Genomic DNA, 22723 nt, shown 5'->3' on the forward strand with positions numbered 1-22723 from the left:
CCATACTTCACTGCAAAAATATTTTCATACCATTACTACCTTCCTATGACAAATGAGTTGCTAATTTGGTTCAAACTACATGTATATCACATCAACGGGCCTCTCAACGTCATCATTGTATTAACAACGGGTATGCAGCGCTGTTTGAATAATAACAACCATTTTATACAGCACCTTGGTTGGTTTTACAATGCAATTAGTTGTCATCAATCAACCATGCCAGAAACACTGGGACAAATCCCCTTCATTTACAATAACAAGTATACTGGGTTCTTAAACGTGCATCTGCACAACAAATGGTACCTATGGCTTATGGTCCAATCCAAAAGACTGAGCAATTATGGAGCAAGTTCGATCAACGACCATAGTTGACCATAGTTTGACTAACTCTGATCGAACCCGCGTTAGTCAACGATAGTTGGACCAGTCTAGTCGACTAATCGCGACCATCCACTCGAGGCTGGTCGAGGTTGGTCGCATCGTTGGTTACCAATAGCAATTTGTCATATCACAGTGTGCTGCAGGCAGAGAGGACCAGTTATTCTTAAAATGGCTGAAAAGAAGCGAGTATGGACTTTCTATGTGTTCACGGTCATCTTTTTCACATACGGTCGCTAGACAACAACTAGAGTCGTTCGAACTTTTATTTCAGCGCGAATGCGCTTCGTGGGTCACGAACTAACCACTAGTCGACCATTGTACCCTGATCGCTCATGGTTAGTTACTTGCTCCGGCAAGGACAAAAGTGTCATCACCTGAGCAGGGGTCGTTTGTACAAAACTCTTAGGATGATCGTCCCAGCCGTTGGATGGATCCCAAGCAAGATTGCTCTTAGGACGCATCTCAAGTTACGAGGAGTCAAAACTCCAGATAAGACCAATCTAAACTCTTTGTGAAATAGTCCCCTGAACTTTTAGTCCAGCGCACTCAACTGCCCAACCATAACACTTATTACATTCAAGATTTATTATCACTTCGCAAGTAAACTTTACTCCAGCTTATTGAGTTTTTAGTTTAGCAGGTTGCCTGCCCTATTTATTTGTTTTATGCATAATTTCATTTCATCATCAAGTGTCCATAAATTTGGAGCATTGGGCATTTCGGGCAGTATATAAGGCAAAATGAAGGATGACACGTGAGGCGTGTTCCACCGATCAAAATGACAAGGATCTGTGAGGGTGGATCTGTGAGGGTGTTTATTGGGAAACACTTCTATTCATTTTCCGCTCTACATTACAAAAACATGAAACAAATCATGAGTATCCAAATCAATGTGCAGTGATTCCCAACTGGCACCAATGTCACGATGTGACAATCCACCCTACAGCTACATTTACATGTTTACATAATCATCAATTTATTTTCACATTTCTGAATAACGACCTTTTTAAAAAGCACTGTATCCCACTCCTGCATACACCTTCATCAGTTGATGACCCCTTTATGCAAATGAGATGAACCATTTATAAATATTCATGAAGCAATCAGCCTCGGCATCTACTTTAGACAAACCGTGATTGTTCCCCGCGTACATCAACATTCTGAAATGAGAAATATTAAAGCGAGAAAAATGTTAATAAAACATTTGGAAAATGTTACTTTTCAGCAAACCCAAATGCATTCCTTCCACGGGTAAATGGTTAGTTATTATGTCACATTCTCTAATTATAAAATTAAATAAGTATTTTCCTGCCAGGTATTGTGGAGCTACACTTTTGAAGTATGAAATCTTTTCTCTTATGAGGCACTTTTAAACATTGGATCAGAGCATCTTCTGCTAATACCATTTCAACTTCTTATACAGCACCGGCAGCCAAATTGATGCACAAATTGCTATTCAATCACATCAACAGTTTTACTATTGTTAGTTGTCTTTTATGAGAAAGTATCCTGACAGGATTTGAACCCACACTCTGATGACTTGGTCATCAAAACTGGAGGTAGGTGTTCTAAACCATTCGACCATAACACGCTTTAAATACATTTGAGAAAGACTCTGCTAGGGTCGAAATGCCAGGCCATTAACTATTTATAATAATATTTCATGCATATTTTTAAAAACCTGAATTTGAGCAACACATATTTGATGTTCTTGTTAATAATCAGTTCATTGAATTGACATAATAATAATATTAAACAGTTCATCAATACTAATAAACAAAAACTCATCGAACATTAATTGGGGATTCCAAAGTGACCAGGCAAGTCACTAACCCAGCCATTCAATTCAAGATTAACTCACAAATGGATTATTGTGTGGTAGACATTGTTGTAAGCCCGGCTCACACTTACAACACGACATGAAACAGTACATAACAACGCAACGCAACGCAACGCAAAGCAACGCAATGCAACGCAACCCAACACAGTACAGTACAGTACAGCAGTACAGTACAGTACAATACAAATCAATACAATATAATACAATACAATACAATACAGTACAATAAACTTTATTGTCCCTGCTTTGGAGATCCGTTTGGCCTTATTTGCTCACATAATAACACAGTCACCAATAAAAAGTACCAACGTTAAAAAGAGGTTAAACCGTACCACAGAGAAATAGTGGGCCTAAATACAAGTTTCAGTTAACCACAGACAGATAAAAGGGCAGATACAGAAAAAGAACACAAAACAACAACAAAAGAAAAATAGCAATACATTGAAGAAAACGATTGCTTCTAAGGCTTTTCTGGAATTTCAAGAGAAGTGGGTGAGAGCTGTCGGAACTAATGCTAAAATATCCATATACTGTACACTTACTTTGTGGTGGTTCCACGTGCCTTCAGAGCTCTATAGTACTCTTGACCTTGCTTAGGTGGAACACGAAGATCAATATCTCCAATCATGAGTAACGTCGGTGTCGTCACCTATGAAAAATAAGATATCTTTAAGATAACGGTTTTACTGTTCTTATTCACCCTACTCAGGGATCTGATCTTAGTTCAAATCCACACACAAAATAAACAATGGAAGATAAACATACAGATAACGACTATTGGCAACGATGATACGAAGAAAAAAAAAACATAGGTTTGCTGTAGCAGGAGAGATGAATCTTTTTACCTGGTGAGCATAAATAATCGGTGATTTGCTAAGCATCAATTTGTAGCTGTCAGCTGTTGGCAACATATCAAATGCAAACGGTTCCATGCCAGCCTCACAGCAACTCCTACAAGTTTAAAAAAAAAAGCACAACATTCAAAATGGTTGTTGATTTGTGTATTGAGAGCGACAGGATGAAATGAATTTACTCTCCGAAGAAACCATCGTGTACTAAACACAAAGTACAAATAAATAAATAAAAAACTTACCAATCTGGAATGTCTGTGCTTGCAAACTTGGCTGTAACAAATCAAAACAATAAAAGAAGTTAATAATACTGGACATTTGTAATACGCCAAGTCTGTCAAGACCTAACACTCCTAACAAATAATCTACGCTCAATATGGTACTTAAAGCCTAGACTGAAACCAGTAAACCTTCAAGGAAATACAACATTACTTTTTTCACTTTGCAAACAAAACATAGTTTATCTAATGCGATTTGACAAACTTAAGAATGATACTCACATGCAAGGTTTACAACAGGATTTCTTGCTACGCATGCTTTATAAAAGCCCTGCAAAATAGAGATAATTCATTTGCTGTTCATTTCTTAATTGTTTTTGGCTGCGATTTTGCTAGATTTTGTTAGATTGATCAACACTGGAGGTAGGTTTCTACCTAAGAAGAGTTGAAGTGGGGGGTTAGGAGTGTTTTGGCTGTATGGGTGTTTTGGCTGAATGGGTGTTTTGGCTGTATGGGTGTTTTGGCTGTATGGGTTGTTTTGGCTGTATGGGTGTTTTGGCTGTATGTGTGTTTTGGCTGTAGGGTGTTTTGGCTGTAGGGTGTTTTGGCTGTATTGGTGTTTTGGCTGTATGGGTGTTTTGGCTGTATGTGTGTTTTGGCTGTAGGGTGTTTTGGCTGTATGGGTGTTTTGGCTGTATGGGTGTTTTGGCTATATGGGTGTTTTGGCTGTATGGGTGTTTTGGCTATATGGGTGTTTTGGCTGTATGTGTGTTTTGGCTGTATGGGTGTTTTGGCTGCATGGGTGTTTTGGCTGTATGGGTGTTTTGGCTGTATGTGTGTTTTGGCTGTATGTGTGTTTTGGCTGTAGGGTGTTTTGGCTGTATGGGTGTTTTGGCTGTATGGGTGTTTTGACTATATGGGTGTTTTGGCTGTATGGGTGTTTTGGCTGTATGGGTGTTTTGGCTGTATGGGTGTTTTGGCTGTATGGGTGTTTTGGCTGTAGGGGTGTTTTGGTGTAGGGATGTTGGGGTGTATGGATGTAGGGCTGTAGGCTTGTTGGGTGTACAGGGTTGGGGATGTAAACTGGCAATGACGAGTCATTAAACATGCGCATATACTTACCGGAAACTGACCAATGAGGTGTGTGACTAGAAAGCCCCCGTGCGATCCTCCTTGCAGCACAACCCTGTCTCTATCAACCTTCCCAGAATTCAAAACTGCAAGCACTGCATTCTGGGATTTAAAGGGGCAATAAGGATAAGATAAACACATAAAATGTGAAACAAAAGAAACAGGTAAAAAATGTTGCTCTTGGAAATAAGTAAAACACAATTTATTGAGAATTTATTGAGAAGCAAAAAAGTCATGCCTGAAAAAACCCTGATGTATACGAGAAAAACCTCACCACCAATAGTTGTGATAACGTAGCCCTTCTGCTGACGGCGTAGCCGAAGGGTTACGAAGCATACGCAATCTGTGCGGGGCAAAATGGTTAAAAAAGTACAATTTCGACAGCTAGTCAGCAGATTTGCCCTATTTTTACCACTTTTGAAAATCATGACACAAATTCTAGGAACACGAACTTGATCCTCAATGTCTAATAAATCCTTCCATATTAATCAAAACACCATTTAGGAAAAATTTAAAGAAAAATGACAAAAACTTACCGAATCCCCGAGCAAAAGCGTAAAAAATGTCCCAGGACATTTTTTACTATTTCGCTCTGGGATCTAGTAAGTTTTTGTCATTTTTCTTTAATTTTTTTCCTAAATGGTGTTTTGAGTGATATGGAAGGATTTATTAGACATTGAGGATCAAATTCGTGCTCCTTGAATTTGTGTCATGATTTTCAAAAGTGGTAAAAATGGAGCAAACCTGTTGACTAGCTGTCGAAATTGTACGTTTTTTTAACCATTTCGCCCTGCACAGATTGCGTATGATTTGTAACCCTCCGGCTACGCCATCGGCAGGAGGGTTACGTTATCGCAACTACACTTCCAACAGTTACCATCAGAGAGTGAGAATTCATGATAATTTATTTTTACCTGCACGTCATCGACATCTTGGCGTCCTATGTTTCCAGGCAGTGAGAGAATGTTGTCTTGACCAAATCCCAACGATCCTCGATAGTTCACTGATTGCAAGCAAAGATTGAACTTAACTTTACTGAGGTGGAATATCACCAACTAAAAAACGAGTGAGTCGCTGACATAATCAAGGAGATGCATGGTGTGGAGTATTAATGAACTGTCACTGTGGTAAGGTCATTTTAAAAAAACTACTTATTGTGCAGACCTGTTCTTAAAAGAGCTTGTTCTGCTATTTATCTACTGCCATGGAGAAGGTTGCGAAAATAGGAAGACTAACTAGTTCTGATAAGAACTTGTCTTGATGTGAATCCCAAACTTGGAGTAGATTTGAAAACCATGAGGAACTTCTATCACCAAAAGCTGTGCAGATGAATCCAGGCAGAGCAAAATACAAGCAAGTGAGCATCCCTTGAATGTAAATTGGTGCACCGGCTAGTAGGGTTAGTACAAGTTGCTGCAGGTAATGGCGAGATGAGCTAAGATTTGGTCTTTGAGAGGGCAAGTCCCGAGTCTCTGAACAACAAGATGGCCTGGAAATTCATCTTTGAGAGAGCAAGGCCATTCTCATTTCGCAAAGGACACTTCCATTACAAATTCTTAAAGGCAGTGGACACTATTGGTAGTTTGTCAAAGACTAGCCTTCACAGTTGGTGTATCTCAACATATGCATAAAATAACAAACCTGTGAAAATTTGAGCTTAATCGGTCATCGAACTTGCGACATAATAATGAAAGAAAAAAAACACCCTTGTCACACGAAGTTGTGTGCATTTAGATGGTTGATTTTGAGATCTCAAGTTCTAAATCTGAGGTCTCGAAATCAAATTCGTGGAAAATTACTTCTTTCTCGAAAACTATGTTATTTCAAAGGGAGTCGTTTCTCACAAAATTTTATACCATCAACCTCTCCCCAATACTCGTCACCAAGTAAGGTTTTATGCTAATAATTATTTTGAGTAACTACCAATAGTGTCCACTGCCTTTAAAGACCAGGGGCAACAGAGGTCATGGCCTCCCTGTTTATTCCAGACCTGTGCCTAAAAATGTCATCCTTGAGACACTAGCTACGACATTTACAAAATGGAAAGGATTTGCTCACCCAGGAGTACTGCAAATCCAAGCTTGCAAAAAGCTGCCACTGACATAGTGTACTCGGCAACTATAACCGAGTGTGGTCCACCTGTTGGTAATTAGAGAATCATTAAGGAAGAAAGATTAACCAATTAAGATTCATCACAGCAAATACACAGTTTTTAATGTATTCATACACATCCATGAGATTGGACTGAAAGCATCTTTAAACCAAAAAAACACCTAAATTTATGATAATGTTCAAATAGTAAAAATGGTAATATGATAAAGTTAAAGTCACCTGTAAGTGGGATTTTGTCAAAATAAAGCCTTTGTCACTAAAATATGTGTTTTGATGAGTGGAGTATGAATAAACAATTAACTAAGGTTTAAAAAAATTATTTTCCATGTTATTTACAAATTTGAAAATAAGCCCGACCCGAGAGGGCGAATCGCATGCAGTGCCAACACAAGATAGTGGCGGTTGGCGCAAGCTACAAACATGCCCTCAAAGTTGAAACAATACCTGACTTTTTTCACGCTAGGCAAATGCTCCTTTAGGTTTGTTACGTCTTTCAGGTACCTTCTTCGACTTCCCCACTAGCTGGACAAATTGTTGGGATGGCGTCATGTTTTAGAAAATAACTTTTCTCTTCATGTGTATTCCAGATTCTCAAAGCACAACGGCTCGAAGTGTTTGCTGCACAGCACTGGAAAAGACTTGCAAACTGACCCCATCTTTAGTTGTTTTGCTGCATCCAGCAGCAACACAACTGGTCGCGTGGCCGGAAAAAATGCAAGAAAAAAACTTTTTCAAAACGTACAAACTCACGACTAGGACTTGAATGTACTTGCACGTACGTCTGTTCGATGTTCGATCGAGACAAAGTCTGCCTTGATTGATGTCACAAAAGGGGTAGGCGGAGTCACTCCCCACACAACTTTATTTATTTTTTTAAACATATAAATCGTTAAAAACAATTACTCAAAAAATGATTTTATTGTTCAGAAACATATACTCTAATGTTTGAAAAAAAAAAAAAAAAAATTTCCATGTGACTTTAAAAAGAAAAGTGAACAAAAACCATAATAGCAACAAACCAAATAAAATCCATTTACAAGACACTCTTTAAAATTTATAAAAGCACAACCACAGGGTAAGACATTGATAAGAAAAAAAACTGAACAAGAATAAGAGTAAGACTTGCCGGTCTTACTTTCCAATGTGTTCCCATCTTCTTTGGTACAGTCATAACAAGGCCATTACAAGCCTTCCGTAAAGATATGTCAAATTTTTCTTTTCTTTTTGGTTTGTTTCATTTGAACTCTTCAGACGAATTGTCATTGATTTCCTTTTTTTTTTTACATCCCAGCCTTAAATTAGTCTCAACATATAAGTTTGTCAATGCACAAATTGTTTATTGTGTAATGATGGACTATGCTTACCATGGGGTAGAACCATAAGTGGAGGTTTTGATGTTTTTACTGCTGGCTCTGGAGTCACAAGGATGGCTTCATAGTGAATGGCATCTACAAATATAACCCAAATTAATTTAATTTTAATTTAATATTTAGTTTTTATCATTACACTCATGTGTTAATGACACTGGACACTATTGGTAATTGGTGAAGACTAGTGTCCTTAGTTGGTGTATCTCAACATATGCATTAAATAACAAACATGTGAAAATTTGAGCTCAATCGGTCGCTAAAGTTGCGAGATATTAATGAAAGAAAAGAACACCCTTGTTGCACCATGGTCACACGAAGTTGTGTGCTTTCAGATGCTGATTTCACCTCAAATCTGAGGTCTCGAAATCAAATTCAAGGAAAATTACTTTTTTCTCGAAAACTACGTCACTTCAGAGGGAGCTGTTTCTCACAATGTTTTATACTATCAAACTCTCCCCATTACTCGTAATCAAGAAAGGTTTTATGACAACAATTATTTTGAGTAATTACCAATAGTGTCCACTGCCTTTAAGCATTGTTTACTCGTTACTTTTCCGAGTTCTGTAGAAACTCTACATGCAAATCACTTGGGTGGGATCTGAACCCATGACCTTTGCATAGCTAGAGTAGATGTCTTACTACGTCACCATCGAGCTAGCCTGGTGGCTAGAGGCAGTTCCAATCCTATGTGTCAGCAGTGGGTGCTGCAAATATTTAATATAGATGTTATTTTTGGAGCTGCGATGTTTACCATTAGTGTCCAGTGCCTTTAAGCTAAGTTCACTCGCTCTACATTTTATTACACAACTTCTCACAATTAATCCTGCACAAGTGGGCTGACTTACACGTTTGTGTAACGTTTTTTAAAAAGGGCTGCTGGTGTAAGTGCTAGGGCAGGGGTCAGAGCTGGGAAGGGGCACTCCGCTAACGAGAATCTCTTACCGTATTTTGATTCCTCATAAATCAAGCCTTTGAATTCCATGATTTCCCATGCTACGTTGTTTATCTCATGACACTCTCCATCTAGGGGAATCCAGGCTATGCTTGACTCCTGACCTTCTGCAGGAAGCTCACCTATCACCTTTTGAGGAAAAAAGGTTTTTAAAACAGTATAATAAAAAAATTATAAATCAGAAATGCAACTCATCAAAAAAAAAGAGGAAAAAAAGAGTTCTGTCAGACCTGCCTTCAATAATTAACGAAATGCTTTACTTTTTGAGAAAACATTAAAACAGTTATCAATTCTCGATAGCGTGAACTACTGATTTGCTTTAAACACATGTCATGACACGACGAGCCACGGAAACAATTGTGGATTTTCCAGGTATTTTCTCCCTACTCCGATGACCGATTAAGGCAAAATTTTCACAGGTTTGTTATGTTATATATAAGTTGTGATACACAAAGTGTGGGCCTTTGGATAATACTGTTTACCGTAAGTGTCCAATGGCTTTAAAGAAATACATTGATCTCCTTTTTCCTTCTTATTTTGTTTAAAGTTAGCTGGCTAAAATAGGACACGAATTTATGGTCTCTCTATTTTGCCAATATCTTTGTTTGGGGTGCCAGTCAGATGACAGTCAACCTGTAACTGCCATACAGTCAGGGATCACACCCAAGTTTATGATCTGGGAAGCGACAGGAGAGTTTGTAGAGCGCCCGGCACATTTTAATAATAATAATAAATAATAACCAGTTCTTATATAGCGCATTTCACAATAACCGTATCAATGCGCTTTAAATTAGTGCCCTGGTCAAAGGGCCAATAACATCCCTTTTAATGTTTTACAGCTCCCTTTGGGAGCATACCTTCTGGGCAACAGTTTATATCGCTCCAAAGGCTTATCATGCACAATATCAACCTCTACCCTCGCAGGTACCCATTTATACCCCTGGGTGAAGAGAAGCAATTATAGTAAAATATCTTGCTCAAGGACACAAGTGTCACGACCGGGATTCAAACCCACACTCCGGTGACTGCACCAGAACTTGAATTCGATGCTCTTAACCACTCGGCCATGACTCTACATTAATCTGAAAATCCCAGGTTCAATTCCCACTCTAGTCAACTTTTCTTTGATCAACCACAAATTCATTCACTTAGTCATTTATTTATTGAATTGTTTCCAACACACAAGTTATAAGTAATGAAATAGTCATGTATTACAATTAACATTATATTATAGTATATTAAGAAAACACAAGGAAATTAGGACAATTGTGTGAGGATGGAGGTCTCCAAGAAGCATAAGCTTGTCGAGTAGATACCACACTTGATACAAGAACAACAACGATAAACCAAATTACAACTTATATGGCATAGCTAAGCTTGGGCGATATCGATTTATTTTAATCCTGATATATTGCCGACAATATATCGCGATATTTGATATAATCGCGATTAATTAAATTTGACATCATCAGTCTTCAAACTCCCAGTAAAAGTTGTAGAAGAGACAGTCATAGCATAAGTGAGGTGTTCTTCTGGTTTTACTCCAAACCTATGTGGTGTTAGATGTCTCAGCTAGCAAATACATCGCGATATTGCGATACTTAATCGATATCATCGCGATATATCGATATTTTGATTAAAACCAAATCGATCTGATATCAAAATCGTTTCCAAATTAGTATCGCGATATTCGATAATATCGTGGTATCGCCCAAGCTTAGCGGAGCTAGTATAAAATAAACTCAAAGTTAATATAAAGTTTAGCCTGCTAACAAATGATGGCTGATTAATTGAGTTTTTTAATTACAGATCAAAGTCTGAAATGTCTGATTCCTGTTTGTCACTCTGCAGAACTCACCAGTTGGGATGACTTATTAGGAGAAGAGCGTCTTGCTAATATGAGATCATCCATTATATCAAGAACAGTCCATTCACCAAAGCAAGGGTCAGAGGTCAATCTGGTTATGGATGAGGTCGCTGTATTTACCATCAGAATTTCCTGTAAAAAGGAAAAGATTGGAGAAAGTTCACCAGTGATTCTGTGCAAATAATACCTGAAGATTGACCTGTCAGATGATACTCATTATAGAGCATAAAGTTGGTACTAAGGCCATGTCCGAATTGGTTGCTACGGCTGCGGCTACAACCGTTGCTATGGGTGTTGCTAAGGGCGTCCTATACTTCAATGCATGACGAAGCGGTAATCCAGCCGTAGCCGTAGCCGCCAATTCGGATACGGCCTAGCATGGCTTCCTTGGGTGCCATTCTGACTCTCATGCTGCCTTTCACCTGTACAGACCCCAAGTTCGAATCCCACCTCTGACAAAACCTGTTGTGTGGATTGGGTTTTCAGTCCCTACTTGGATGTGTGGGTCCCTTGGTGGTTTGCCCAAATTAAAATCTGATAGTTTCAACAGTGTCTTCTAATCTCTGCACATGTACACATATCATTAAGCATACAGGTCAAAGTGCTTGGTACTAAGCACAGCAAAATTACACTTGCTAGACTGAGGTTACAGCCACAATACAATGTCACCTGTACTATTTGTGACTGGTATACTGCGCATTTCCGCTTAGCAGAAAAGGGTTTAGCAGTTGTTTTCTATTTAAGCAGCTCTATGAAACTATTAGCCCCAGAGTATAAGAACCATTTGTTTCCCTCTCACCTTTTTACTTCCCCACGCTGAAGACAAAACGAGACGTCTGCTGTCACTCAGCCACCACTTACAGAGTGGACTCATCACTAAAATGTAGATCCCAGGGAATGGGTTATCGGCTACAAACAGAGAAAAAATAACTGGTATGATGAGGCGATGGATTGTAGGTTCAGCCTTTATTACTTGGCAACAGTTATGAGTTCCAATTGGGTTTTCAGTGTTAGGGAATGGGTTATCGGCTACCAAGAGAAAAAATAACTGGTATGATGAGGGGATGGGTTGATATGACATGACATGAATGTACTATATCTTTAAAGTGCACGGTTGTGAAGGTCACAGTAGGCATCGCTCACCATATAATATGCTTATGTAAATATTCATATTCATGAGCAATTATGACTTTTCACAGCAGAATTGGAAGAAAATGTAAATTCATAAATACCTTAGACAGTTTTGCTATTAATATTGGTGGAGAGCGCGTCACGTGGGGGTGTTTTAACCTTTGATAACGACCAGTGTTTATAACCGGTTGTGAGCGGAGACTCCGCGCTAGTCTTGATACAAGACGTTTCTTGTTACGGGCGATGCAGGCGCTGTCGGTGAGTTGGTCGCGCTGTGTGTGAAAGGAAAACCAGCGAATATGCACCAAGACTATACGCGCACGAACGGAACCGGAAAACACACGCGTACGGACGTTGTACATGTACATGTAACATGTATGCATACCATAGAAACATGGAAACATACAGAGCTCAGGCACTCGGAAACGGATAAGTTTTACAGAGTTTCTTACTTTGTTACCTCTTTCAACCAAAAAGGTTCGGCGAGGGCCTTTATCACTTGGTAATTTGACCATGCAAGGTTTTAAACGGCCGTGAAAGAACTAGTAGCTACCCTATTATTCCCTTATTGATTGATAAGAGAATTTGGGTGGTGGTAAAAAAAAAATGGTTTAATGCTTCTGTTTATGAATCTTTTACCTGTAGGTTTATGCACAGTGTCCGACACCACAACAGTTTCTTTGGAACCCCAGTCGTACTGTGGGAAAAGAAGAGGACTAATCATTTCTATGACTTCATTTTATAATTCTTGGGAAGCTGCTTCGTTAAGGATGATCTGAAACTAAGAGAAGAAAATAAAGTAGTGCACAATTAACAGCCACAATCTATTCTGGAACTGACTTCCATCTTCACCCCAAATTACTTAAGAATAATATTTATTTATTTGACCTCACAAATAAAGTAAAAATGAAGAGATAACACAGCGAACCAGTCAACAAATTAATGAAATCAGTAACTATTCAAGCAAAAAGTACACTATAATTATGCAAAAAGAACTAAAAGATTATGATCAGGGTAACTAGATGAGCAAAAGTAATGACTGAATAGAAGAGGAGCGTGCAGGCATGGGGAATAAAACAACTGAGGGGAAACAACTGGTGAAACCAACAAAGAACCAAAAACTTGTTACTAACCATAACAAGTTGACTACAATGTCTATGCGGTCCAACTGGCTCATTGCGTAGATACACTAGCTTGGTCTGATCTGGACTGAAGTGTGGAAGTTCTACCCAGTCGTCTGTCACACTCAGTTTCTCTGTTTTAAAAGTCATTAAAAAAGTTTTAATATGGACAATACTGAATAATAAACAATGATTGATTAATACTATTTCTGTAATACATGGAGTTATCAGGTATGATATTTGGTCCTTAAAGAGTAGGAACATTTTATTAAGAATAAACACTGGCATACCTGGTGAACACCCATGTCGTAGGCATTAACAGACATTTCAGACATTTGATCACAATTTGTTTCTGATTTTTCGAAGGGCCAGGCTAAAATCAGACTAAGGTAAGATAAATATCATGCCTAATTAATAGAACAGTGATTCATAAATACCCCAGACAGTTTCGCTACTCCTATTGGTAGAGTGCGCAACACATGGGGGTGTTTAAACGGTTGATAATGACCAGCTGGAGCTGTTTATAACCGGCTGGCTTCCGCGTGTCGGGCGCGCGCGTACGCAAATATTATCACACAGAACGCACAATTCATAGCCATTAGTAACAGTCCGTTTAAAACCTTGTAGGATCAGTGCCTTATCCCACGGCAACGACCCTGCTGGTTTTAAACGGCCGATAAACAACTCGTCGCTACCCTTTTACTCCCTTACTATAATATTGAGAGTACCTGTATTGGTTTCTATCACCAATATCAACCAATGGAAATGTGCAAGCATGTCTGCACAACTCCCAGCCAATGATAGGTCTTCATTGAGTTCACTCACTGAGGGTAACAATAAACTACAAATATTAGTAAACTGCAAGGAACAACCATGAAATAAATCTCTTTTGAGGGAGTGTTGGCTCTAAAAAGACCCGGTGTGGTCTTGATGTTTCAAACAGTTTACTCTGCTCGTCTTCAGGAGAAAGCTGCAAGACGAGTAGATTCAGTACTGTTTGAACATCAAGACCAAACCGGCTCTTTTCAGAGCCAACACTCCCTCAAAAGAGAATTGTTACATGGTTGTACCCGCCCGCAAGTTTACTATTACTTACAGCTTATTCTTATCCTTCACACCATGCAAAGCTCCAAGCATCACTCAGTGAGCATGGTGAGGGTTTGGGTCTTGTGAATTCATCTCGACCAAAGCAAACCATTCCAAGCTGTGGGCACACTGCTTTGAAATTTACAACCAATATAAACAGCCCATTTTTGTATGAAAATATCTGCCAAATATGCCAAGACTTTGTAATTTGTACAATTCCCCCCTCCCTTCTCAAACTCACCACATTTTCCACTCTTGAGATCAGCATAAAAAAGTGTACTCCTGTAAAAAAAAAAGCAGCATCACAATTTATGATTGAAAGATATACTTTTCATCCAGCTCAAATTTCAAATAATAACAATTAGCGCAAGGATTCCAGACTGAAGGCTTTGCAAGTTTCAAGCAGCAGAATGTTGATTCAAATGCAAAGACTGCCCTCAGGCGATCTTTAGAGATTCAAATTTGTTTAGATAATTTAATTTTTATTTCAAATCATCATGGGCATTTCAGATGAAATAATTTCCCAGGATGCCTACTACTATCATTATAACAAGAACACTTTCAGATAACAATTACACCTTATTTTAAGATCATGACCCTACCATTGAACACGAGGGACTTGACCTCTAGGATTTAAACATTGGGGCTTGACACTTAACCCTTCGGACTTGAGACTTGAACTCCATGTTTTGGAACTTGTTTCCAAATGCTTAAAGACACTGGACACTATTGGTAATTGTCAAAGACCAGTCTTCTCACTTGGTGTATCTCAACTTATGCATAAAATAACAAACCTGTGAAAATTTGAGCTTGATTGGTCGTCAGAGTTGCGAGATAACTATGAAAGAAAAAAAACACCCTTGTTGCACAAAGTTGTGTGCTTTCAGATGCTTGATTTCGAGACCTCAAATTCTAAACTTGAGGTCTCGAAATCAAATTCGTGAAAAAGTACTTCTTTCTTGAAAACTACGTCACCTCAGAGGGAGCCGTTAATCAACATTATTTATACTAACGACCTCTCCCCATTACTCGTTTGCAAGTAAGGTTTTATGCTAATATATATTTTGAGTAATTATACCAATAGTGTCCACTGCCTCTAATAACAATGCTACAAACAAACCTTCTATTATTGCAGTAAATGATGCCCAATCTGTAGGGCTCATGTGAATGACCAACAAACACAATGCCCGTATCATTTGGAGCCCAAATGGCCTGAGAACAAAACAAAAGTAAAAGTAAATATTATGCCATTGAAACTTTGAAATGAAAAAAAAACACGCACTCAATCTACCAAAAAAAAACTTATATAAGAAACCCAAATTGAAGGGTGGTACCTGTCCAGCTGATATATCTTCTGGTACATTGTCCAGTATGTTAATGGTCTGGCTCCCAATGTCCACAACACACACCACTGGATGATGCTTGGAGACGAGCCTCTCTCCCCACTCCTCACGAAACACATTCACGTCTCCCTGTTCAAGATAGGGAATCAAGCATACATGTAAAATAAAACTAGTGTAAAGGTCATGAAATTAATTGGTGCTGTCTTCCCTGACAAAAAAGGTAAAAAGGTAATCTAATTTTTAAAGGTATATTTGACATGGTTGCAAGAGTCAAAGATTCAATTGAACGCAAACGCTTGCACCCAGCCGACAACGACTCATTGTTCAATTCACCACTAGTTGTTTATTTGGTTTAATTAATTGTCCCATCATCAACTTGAATACCTCCGTCAATACTCGGCACACCGATACACTTGTATTCAACCATTTGTATGCTAGAACCCTCAGCCTAAAAAACACTTCAGTTCATTCTTTCCCTCGTGTTTGGAGCGGTCTGCCAACAAATATCTGCAACTCCCTCACCCTCGATTCATACAATTGTTTTAAAAGATACCTGTGTCAGCACTTCCAGAACCTGTAGAGTTTTTCCAAACTGTTTTTAATTTGTTCTTTGATCAAGATTAGCCCTTTTTTATCATTTCTATATTTTTATTTCCTCATTTGTACATTGTTTTTAGGTCAGCTTTTTTAACTCCAATGTGCACTTCCAATATTCTTGTTACATGTAAATAGGTTTTTCTTAACATAAACATATTTATTTTGTTCTTCATATTTTTTATTTTCCAAAGTTTATCTTTACTGTTTTATAAATTTTTGTAAACAAAACATTCCATACTCATTTTAAGATTGGATTGATAGACTTTCAAGTTTACAGTGGTTAGGCTCACTTTGATTAATCCTGGCCATCTTAGAATGGGCTTGTCCTGTCTGTTTTTATAATTGTCTTGCTTGATTTACCAGTGTTCTGTTTCAATTCCATCATCCATTGGTTTACAATTGTTGTAGGTGTCACATGTTTTTGAAGTTTACATTCGTTGTTTCTTATAGTGTTATATTTTTGCAGTAATATTGTATCTTGTACTGTTTGTTGAAATCTTGAATAACAATAAAAAAAATTATAAAAAAAATTGCAAAATGGGTTTACAGAGGTGAATAGAGATCCAGCATTTTTATCATGACAATAAATCAAGATCTTGTGTTGTGTTTGTACCAGTGTTTGATCCAGCTCTGATCCAAATTTATATCAAGCGAAACACCCGCGTATCCTAGCAAAACCTGATATGACCACACTGGATTGCTGTGTCTGATCCAACATTGCATTTACAATTGTTTCTGGAATCCACTTTGCCAGATCTGATTTTCTGAGAAACAGGCTCCAGTGGGAACGCGGGGGCGATCAGGATCTGACCGTGCAATTTTTATCCTCCTCGGGAGTAGGATTAAAGCGGGATCTGATCGCCCTTTTGGATTAATGGGCGATCAAAAGTCAAGTGGGAACGCAAAGGGCGATCAGACCCCCCACAATTTACTAGCAAAACAGTGTTCTTTTGAACCCACTTCCGTTCCCAAAAAGGGGGATCAATGCGCGATTATACTCAAGTGGGAACGCGACCGCGAATTTCAAGCCTGCAACCAATCTTGTTGTGGGATCCCGATCTCGCAATTGTGGATCCAGTGGGAACGCGGTCTAAGACTGTGTACCCACCTTGATTGGCTCATCTTTGCCTTCAGCAGTCCCATCTTGATCTTTGGTCTGATATTTCGAATCAAAGTAGGAAGTTGTCTTGGCTTGTTTTTTCTCAGCGATGTACACTAGTTGCTTTTCTGAGGAGGACCAACTTAAATTACCGAACACATCTGAAAGAAAACCAAAGAAAAGTACTCCTTAACTCTCCTACTGTCTGACCATTTCAAATTTTCACTGGGTTTTGAATAATTGATAAACTACGTCAGCCTTCAATATGATATCATGCGGTGAATGGATCTACACAGTCAACCCTCCTACTGTTTGCCAATTTAATATCATCCACTGTATAGTTTGTACTTTCCTGGGTTATATGATAAAAAAACATATTAATGAGGTGGGAATGGAACCCATGACCTTTGCTTATCTAGAGTATGCTTACACACATAGGTGTAAGGGTGCAGACCACTAATCTTTACAGTCACCAAACCACAGTGGGGCTGCTTAAAGGCAAAATGTATAACAAATCAACTGCCACTGGGGACAAGTTGCCAACTACTCCTGGGGCTGAAACAGAGTTACCCCCTTCACAGACTGTAAAGACGTAGTCATGGGTATCATCGACTAGGAGCCACCTACTCCTGGGGCTGAAACAGAGTTACCCCCTTCACAGACTGTAAAGACGTAGTCATGGGTATCATCCACTAGGAGCCACCTACTCTTGGGGCTGAAACAGGGTTACCCCCTTCACAGTCCGTAAGGATGTAGTCATGGGTATCATCCACTAGGAGCCACCTACTCCTGGGGCTGAAACAGGGTTACCCCCTTCACAGTCCGTAAGGATGTAGTCATGGGTATCATCCACTAGGAGCCACCTACTCCTGGGGCTGAAACAGGGTTACCCCCTTCAGTCTGTAAGGATGTAGTCGTGGGTATCATACACTAGGAGCCACCTACTCCTAGGGCTGGAACAGGGTTACCCCCTTCACAGTCCGTAAGGATGTAGTCATGGGTATCATCCACTAGGAGCCACCTACTCCTAGGGCTGAAACAGGGTTACCCCCTTCACAGTCTGTAAGGATGTAGTCATGGGTATCATCCACTAGGAGCCACCCACTCCTGGGGCTGAAACAGAGTTACCCCCTTCACAGTCTGTAAGGATGTAGTCATGGGTATCATCCACTAGGAGATGCACTACCTTCACAACTTTTCAAAGCAACTAGATCCCTTGCTTAAGTGTCATGACTGGGACTTGAACCCACACTAGAGCTTTGGTCCGGTGAACTAGACTGCTCGGCCACGACATGCCATGAGTGTATACAGCCTCGACGTCATGCTTCATTTGTCTGTTTGAATGAAAATGTCAACATTGCAGAGACAATATCTAATGAGTTATATTTATGACTCTATTCACTGCTGTCCACCATTTGAGGCTCTAGACAAAACTGTTAATGTTTTTATATAGAGCTGGCCAACTGATGTAATAGACCGATCCATTAGGCTCCGCCCATGACGCACGTGTGAGCCTCTCCAATGCCTTTCTGCACAATCTGCCGTGCGCGCCAAGCATAGGCGCACGCATGTCGGACCTTATTGGTCGGACCTTCATTGTGTTGTGATTGGTCAATACGCAATGGGGCGAAGCTAAATGGATTGGTCTATTGCCTATTAAGGATGATTAAAGTTGTTTTAATTGAATTGAATTGAATGACTGACTATGCAAGGGTGCTAGTAGAGAGCAATCGGCCTTTAGTAGTCACAACTTCATGACAAAACTATCATTTTATTACTTACCGTCCCCATAAACCTTTCCGTGTTTCTCTTGTGCACCAAGATCAATGTTGTGCGTTTTACGTCTTCCGTCCCAAATCTACAATAATCAGAACAATGAGGAGAGCATCAGCATCAATTCAGACAACAGGGGTGCTGGGTAACAGTTTGTACCCTTGTTATGACGGCAAAACATGAAGAGAATTGTGTCGAAAAAAATGGTTACAGGAACATGTTGCCTTGGATCGGACGAGTTGGTCTATAAAAAGCGCTTGTAACCGTTTGTTACAAAAATGCATATGGATAGAAAGATCTTTTAAAAGTAGAATACAATGATCCACACAAATTTGCCTCGAAATTGTGTGGTTTTCCTTTTACTCTGCGAACTAATACGGTCGGCCATTTATAGGAGTCAAAAATTTGACTCCCATAAATGGCCGACCGTGTTAGTCGACGAGGTAAAAGGAAAACCGTGCATTTTCGAGGCATGTTTGTGTGGATCATTGTATTCTACTTTTACAACACCTTTTTACCCATATGTATTTTATAACAAACGCTTACAAACGCTTTTCAAAGACCAACTCGACCGATCCAAGGCAACGTGTTCCTTTAAACAAATATCTTTTTGTGCTACATTCTTTTCAGAGATTTCTTTGGATTGGGTTAATTAAGACTATTTCAAATGATGGAAATTACATTTGATATAATTCAAAATGTCTTGGGTCTTGCAGCACCAGGCCCTATACTTCACGGAGGCAATGAAGGCGATTGCCTCAGTGCCCCCTGGTCATTTCCTTGGGCGCCCTTGAAAAGCTCCAGTAGAATTTACAATGTCCTCATAGGGTGCCCTTTAACAAGGAGGAAATGCCTCGGTGCCCTTTTCCTTACAAAGCAAACAGGCCTGCGGCATGCATAGCACCATTTGTACTGGCCTAAAGAAGACTAATGGTGTGAAGTTCACTGACCTCTAGATATTGTTTCTCATCACCTATCTTGTTCTTGACTTCTCTAACCACTGCCCTTCTGTTTCCAGAGGGGCTTACACTGCTCAGTAATCTGCAATCAATAATAGATAATCATGTTATAGAAAGAGTACTTATCCTTAAAGGCAGTGGACACTATTGGTAATTACTCAAAATAATTATTAGCATAAAACCTTACTTGGTAACTAGTAATGGGGGGAGGTTGGTAGTATGAAACATTGTGAGAAACGGCTCCCTCTGAAGTGACGTAGTTTTTGAGAAAGAAGTCATTTTCCACGAATTTGATCTCAAGACCTCAAGTTTAGAATATGAGGTCTCGAAATCAAGCATCTGAAAGCACACAACTTTGTGTGACAAGGGTGTTTTTTTCTTTCATAGTTATCTAGCAACTCCGGCGACCAATTGAACTAAAACTCACAGGTTTGTTATTTTATGCATATATGTTGAGATACAGCAAGTGAGAACACTTGTCTCTGACAATTACCATTAGTGTCCACTGGCTTTAAACAGACTTCCTGTCACAAACTATTTGTACAGAGCTCAAGCTGGGAAACAAAAAGTCTCTTATTTTTTATGAAGATTGGACTGTACTTTTATCAACTATGATATATGAATAAATAGGCACATCTCAAATTTTTATTTTAAAGCATTTTAAATCACTCTTAAATTTCTTATATTCATTAGGAAGTTATGACAAATGAGATTTTTTGTAACATTAAACCAGTGTAGTGTCTTGCCTGCCAGGAAAAGCCCTCGAATGTAAAAGGTCACTCTTATTATAAACAAGGTGGCATATTTTTAATTGATTTGAATGTCAAACTGGCCGACAGGGTCATTGTTTACCATGGCTGTTTGATACTGTAGTATTTTGGCCGAAGCTTGCTTGCCATTTATCTGTATTTGTGGTTCATCATTACAACCTCTTTCTCAACCAATCCACCCTCTCTCTGTTCTACACATAAGCCCGGTTCATACTTCCCTCTAATGCGAACGCAAAGCGAATTTGATATCACAACTATCCTTTGGCAGCGATATTCGCAAGTGAGTTGAACAGTGCTGAACTGCTACGAATATTCGTTGCGATTTTTGTGACGTCAACATTTGCTTCGCATTCGCATTCGCAGGAAGTATAAACCGGGCTTTACTTCAATGGCAACTATTGTTGACAACTTGGACTATCACTCGCTCGGGCAGGGTTTTCAAACATTAAACAACGGATTGGTTTTCTAGCATTTCTCCTTGCATGTCACCATCCTATAATCTCGCTTGTTTTATTAAGTGCCTTTTAAGCTGTTTTGCCCAAAGTTGCGTACTTGTAACACAAGCAAATGTTTAACAAATAAATACACAAAATGCATTGTTGCGATGAAGGAGTGAATAAAAAAATAGAGCTTACTCCGAATTAACCTCAGCCGTAAGTCCAGCATCGATAACTCTGCCAAACCTGTTCTTGCCATCGGGAATAACCAAATGCACTGACTGAAATGTCACTTTGTCAGATCTCTCCAAGTCTCGCTGGCTCCAGTCGGTCAAGATGGACAAAGCACTGTCTTTTTTAACAAGGGAAGCCTTTGTGGGTACAGACACTGCCGCAAACTCCCTGTATACACTGACTGCATCATCAAGTGTTGGATAGGAAGATGAGGGAAGCTATGGGGCAAAAAAAGAACAAAGGAAGATTCTTAGTTCTAGTTGCTCATAGTCATGGTTTTATCACAAAACAATCGCGACCAAAAATCCTGGGCCACCCATTTGCAACTACAACAACAAACATTCACCCCCCTAACATTATAATAAACATTCTCTGGAAAAGTTTCCGTATGGCGCCACCACTTTTTCATTCGAAATAAAATAATATAGTATCTAATTTACCTGATTGACATATCCCTTTTTGTAAAAATGAGTGAAAAAGTGGTGGCGCCATACGGAAAGTTATCCCATTCTCTTCCCATCCCCCGCTCAGTGATAATTGGAATGCAGAACACTGCGTTTGATTTGATTTTTGTAAAAAGCCTTACCGTGGGCGCTTCCATCTTGATTTTTAATTTAACTGCTGGTGGTTGTGTGTCTGCAAAACAGCCATTCAGCTGTCACAAAAACACACGGTGCATCCGCCGGTTCTCCGCCGGCCAGAAAAACTTCTTCTGTGTGATAGCGCCCTCTACCTTCTGAATCAAGTAGTGACTAAAGTCTCGGCCGGAGATGGGACAGATTTCCAATGTGGTCGCAATGTTAATTAATAAAAGCAGTCAAGGAGCAAAGCAATACATGAATTGATCAATATTGTTATAAGACCCGTTTTAATAAGAGTTTGGGTAAATAGGAATTTGCTCCGAAATATTTTTCTTTTTCCTCTTTAGACACTGAACAAGCGTTGATGAGAACTCCGGTAGAAGATGTAGATTCTGTATTAGTTTTTTTATGCCTTCAATACACCCACCGGTTGTTGGCTTATGAAAAGAGCACCCAGCAGCGTTCAATCAATTTCAACTTTTAAGGGGGGGGGACAAATAAGGTCAAACTTTGTCGGGACGAATCCATTCACATCCTGTCAAACACTCCACAACGATTTAGACCATGTCATAGATTGGGACTGGTGGTAGCCAAAAATTAATGCAACTTCAAACCAATCGGCAAATTCATTTCCAACATTGTTTATGTGATTTTAACCAGCTTCCGGATACACTTCTCTTACCGGCTAGACAACTACTCAATATTGGGATTCCTTATCTTAGATGTTGAACTTAGAAAAACGGAATGGAGAAAGTTCTTATGAGGCTTACCCGGCCGCGAATTTTTTTCTACCCCAAAACGACATTGCAAAAAAATTATTTTGTTTCCCTGCCGCTGTGATTGGCTATTTCTGTCAGATTACGTCATTAT

At 39.3% G+C, this 22723-nt stretch overlaps 1 protein-coding gene across 1 annotated transcript; it reads right to left on the reverse strand.

Annotated features, from left to right (window-relative positions):
• Positions 1-1401: 1401 nt before the first annotated feature.
• On the reverse strand, positions 1402-21979 carry LOC139952903 (acylamino-acid-releasing enzyme-like). The gene is made up of 22 exons (XM_071952196.1): positions 21859-21979; positions 21237-21490; positions 19823-19913; positions 18882-18957; positions 17109-17260; positions 15395-15532; positions 15181-15272; positions 14302-14342; positions 12987-13108; positions 12493-12550; positions 11522-11631; positions 10714-10854; positions 8846-8984; positions 7898-7981; positions 6480-6560; positions 5336-5424; positions 4413-4523; positions 3573-3621; positions 3315-3345; positions 3067-3172; positions 2764-2870; positions 1402-1541 (listed from the first exon to the last, which is right to left on the reverse strand). The coding sequence occupies exons 1-22, from the start codon at positions 21871-21873 to the stop codon at positions 1442-1444; spliced, it is 2187 nt and encodes a 728-aa protein (XP_071808297.1). The 5' UTR covers positions 21874-21979; the 3' UTR covers positions 1402-1441.
• Positions 21980-22723: the final 744 nt, after the last annotated feature.

Source organism: Asterias amurensis, chromosome 2 (genome assembly GCF_032118995.1).
Source record: "Asterias amurensis chromosome 2, ASM3211899v1".
Classification (NCBI taxonomy): Eukaryota; Metazoa; Echinodermata; class Asteroidea; order Forcipulatida; family Asteriidae; genus Asterias; species Asterias amurensis.

Excerpts from the sequence above, each read along its gene's own strand:
- LOC139952903 (XM_071952196.1), bottom strand. Across the intron at positions 12,551-12,986 it reads ATTGTAGTCAACTTGTTATG|TACGACTGGGGTTCCAAAGA; the intron begins GTTAGTAACAAG and ends CTTTTCCCACAG. Across the intron at positions 3,622-4,412 it reads ACCTCATTGGTCAGTTTCCG|GGCTTTTATAAAGCATGCGT; the intron begins GTAAGTATATGC and ends TCTATTTTGCAG.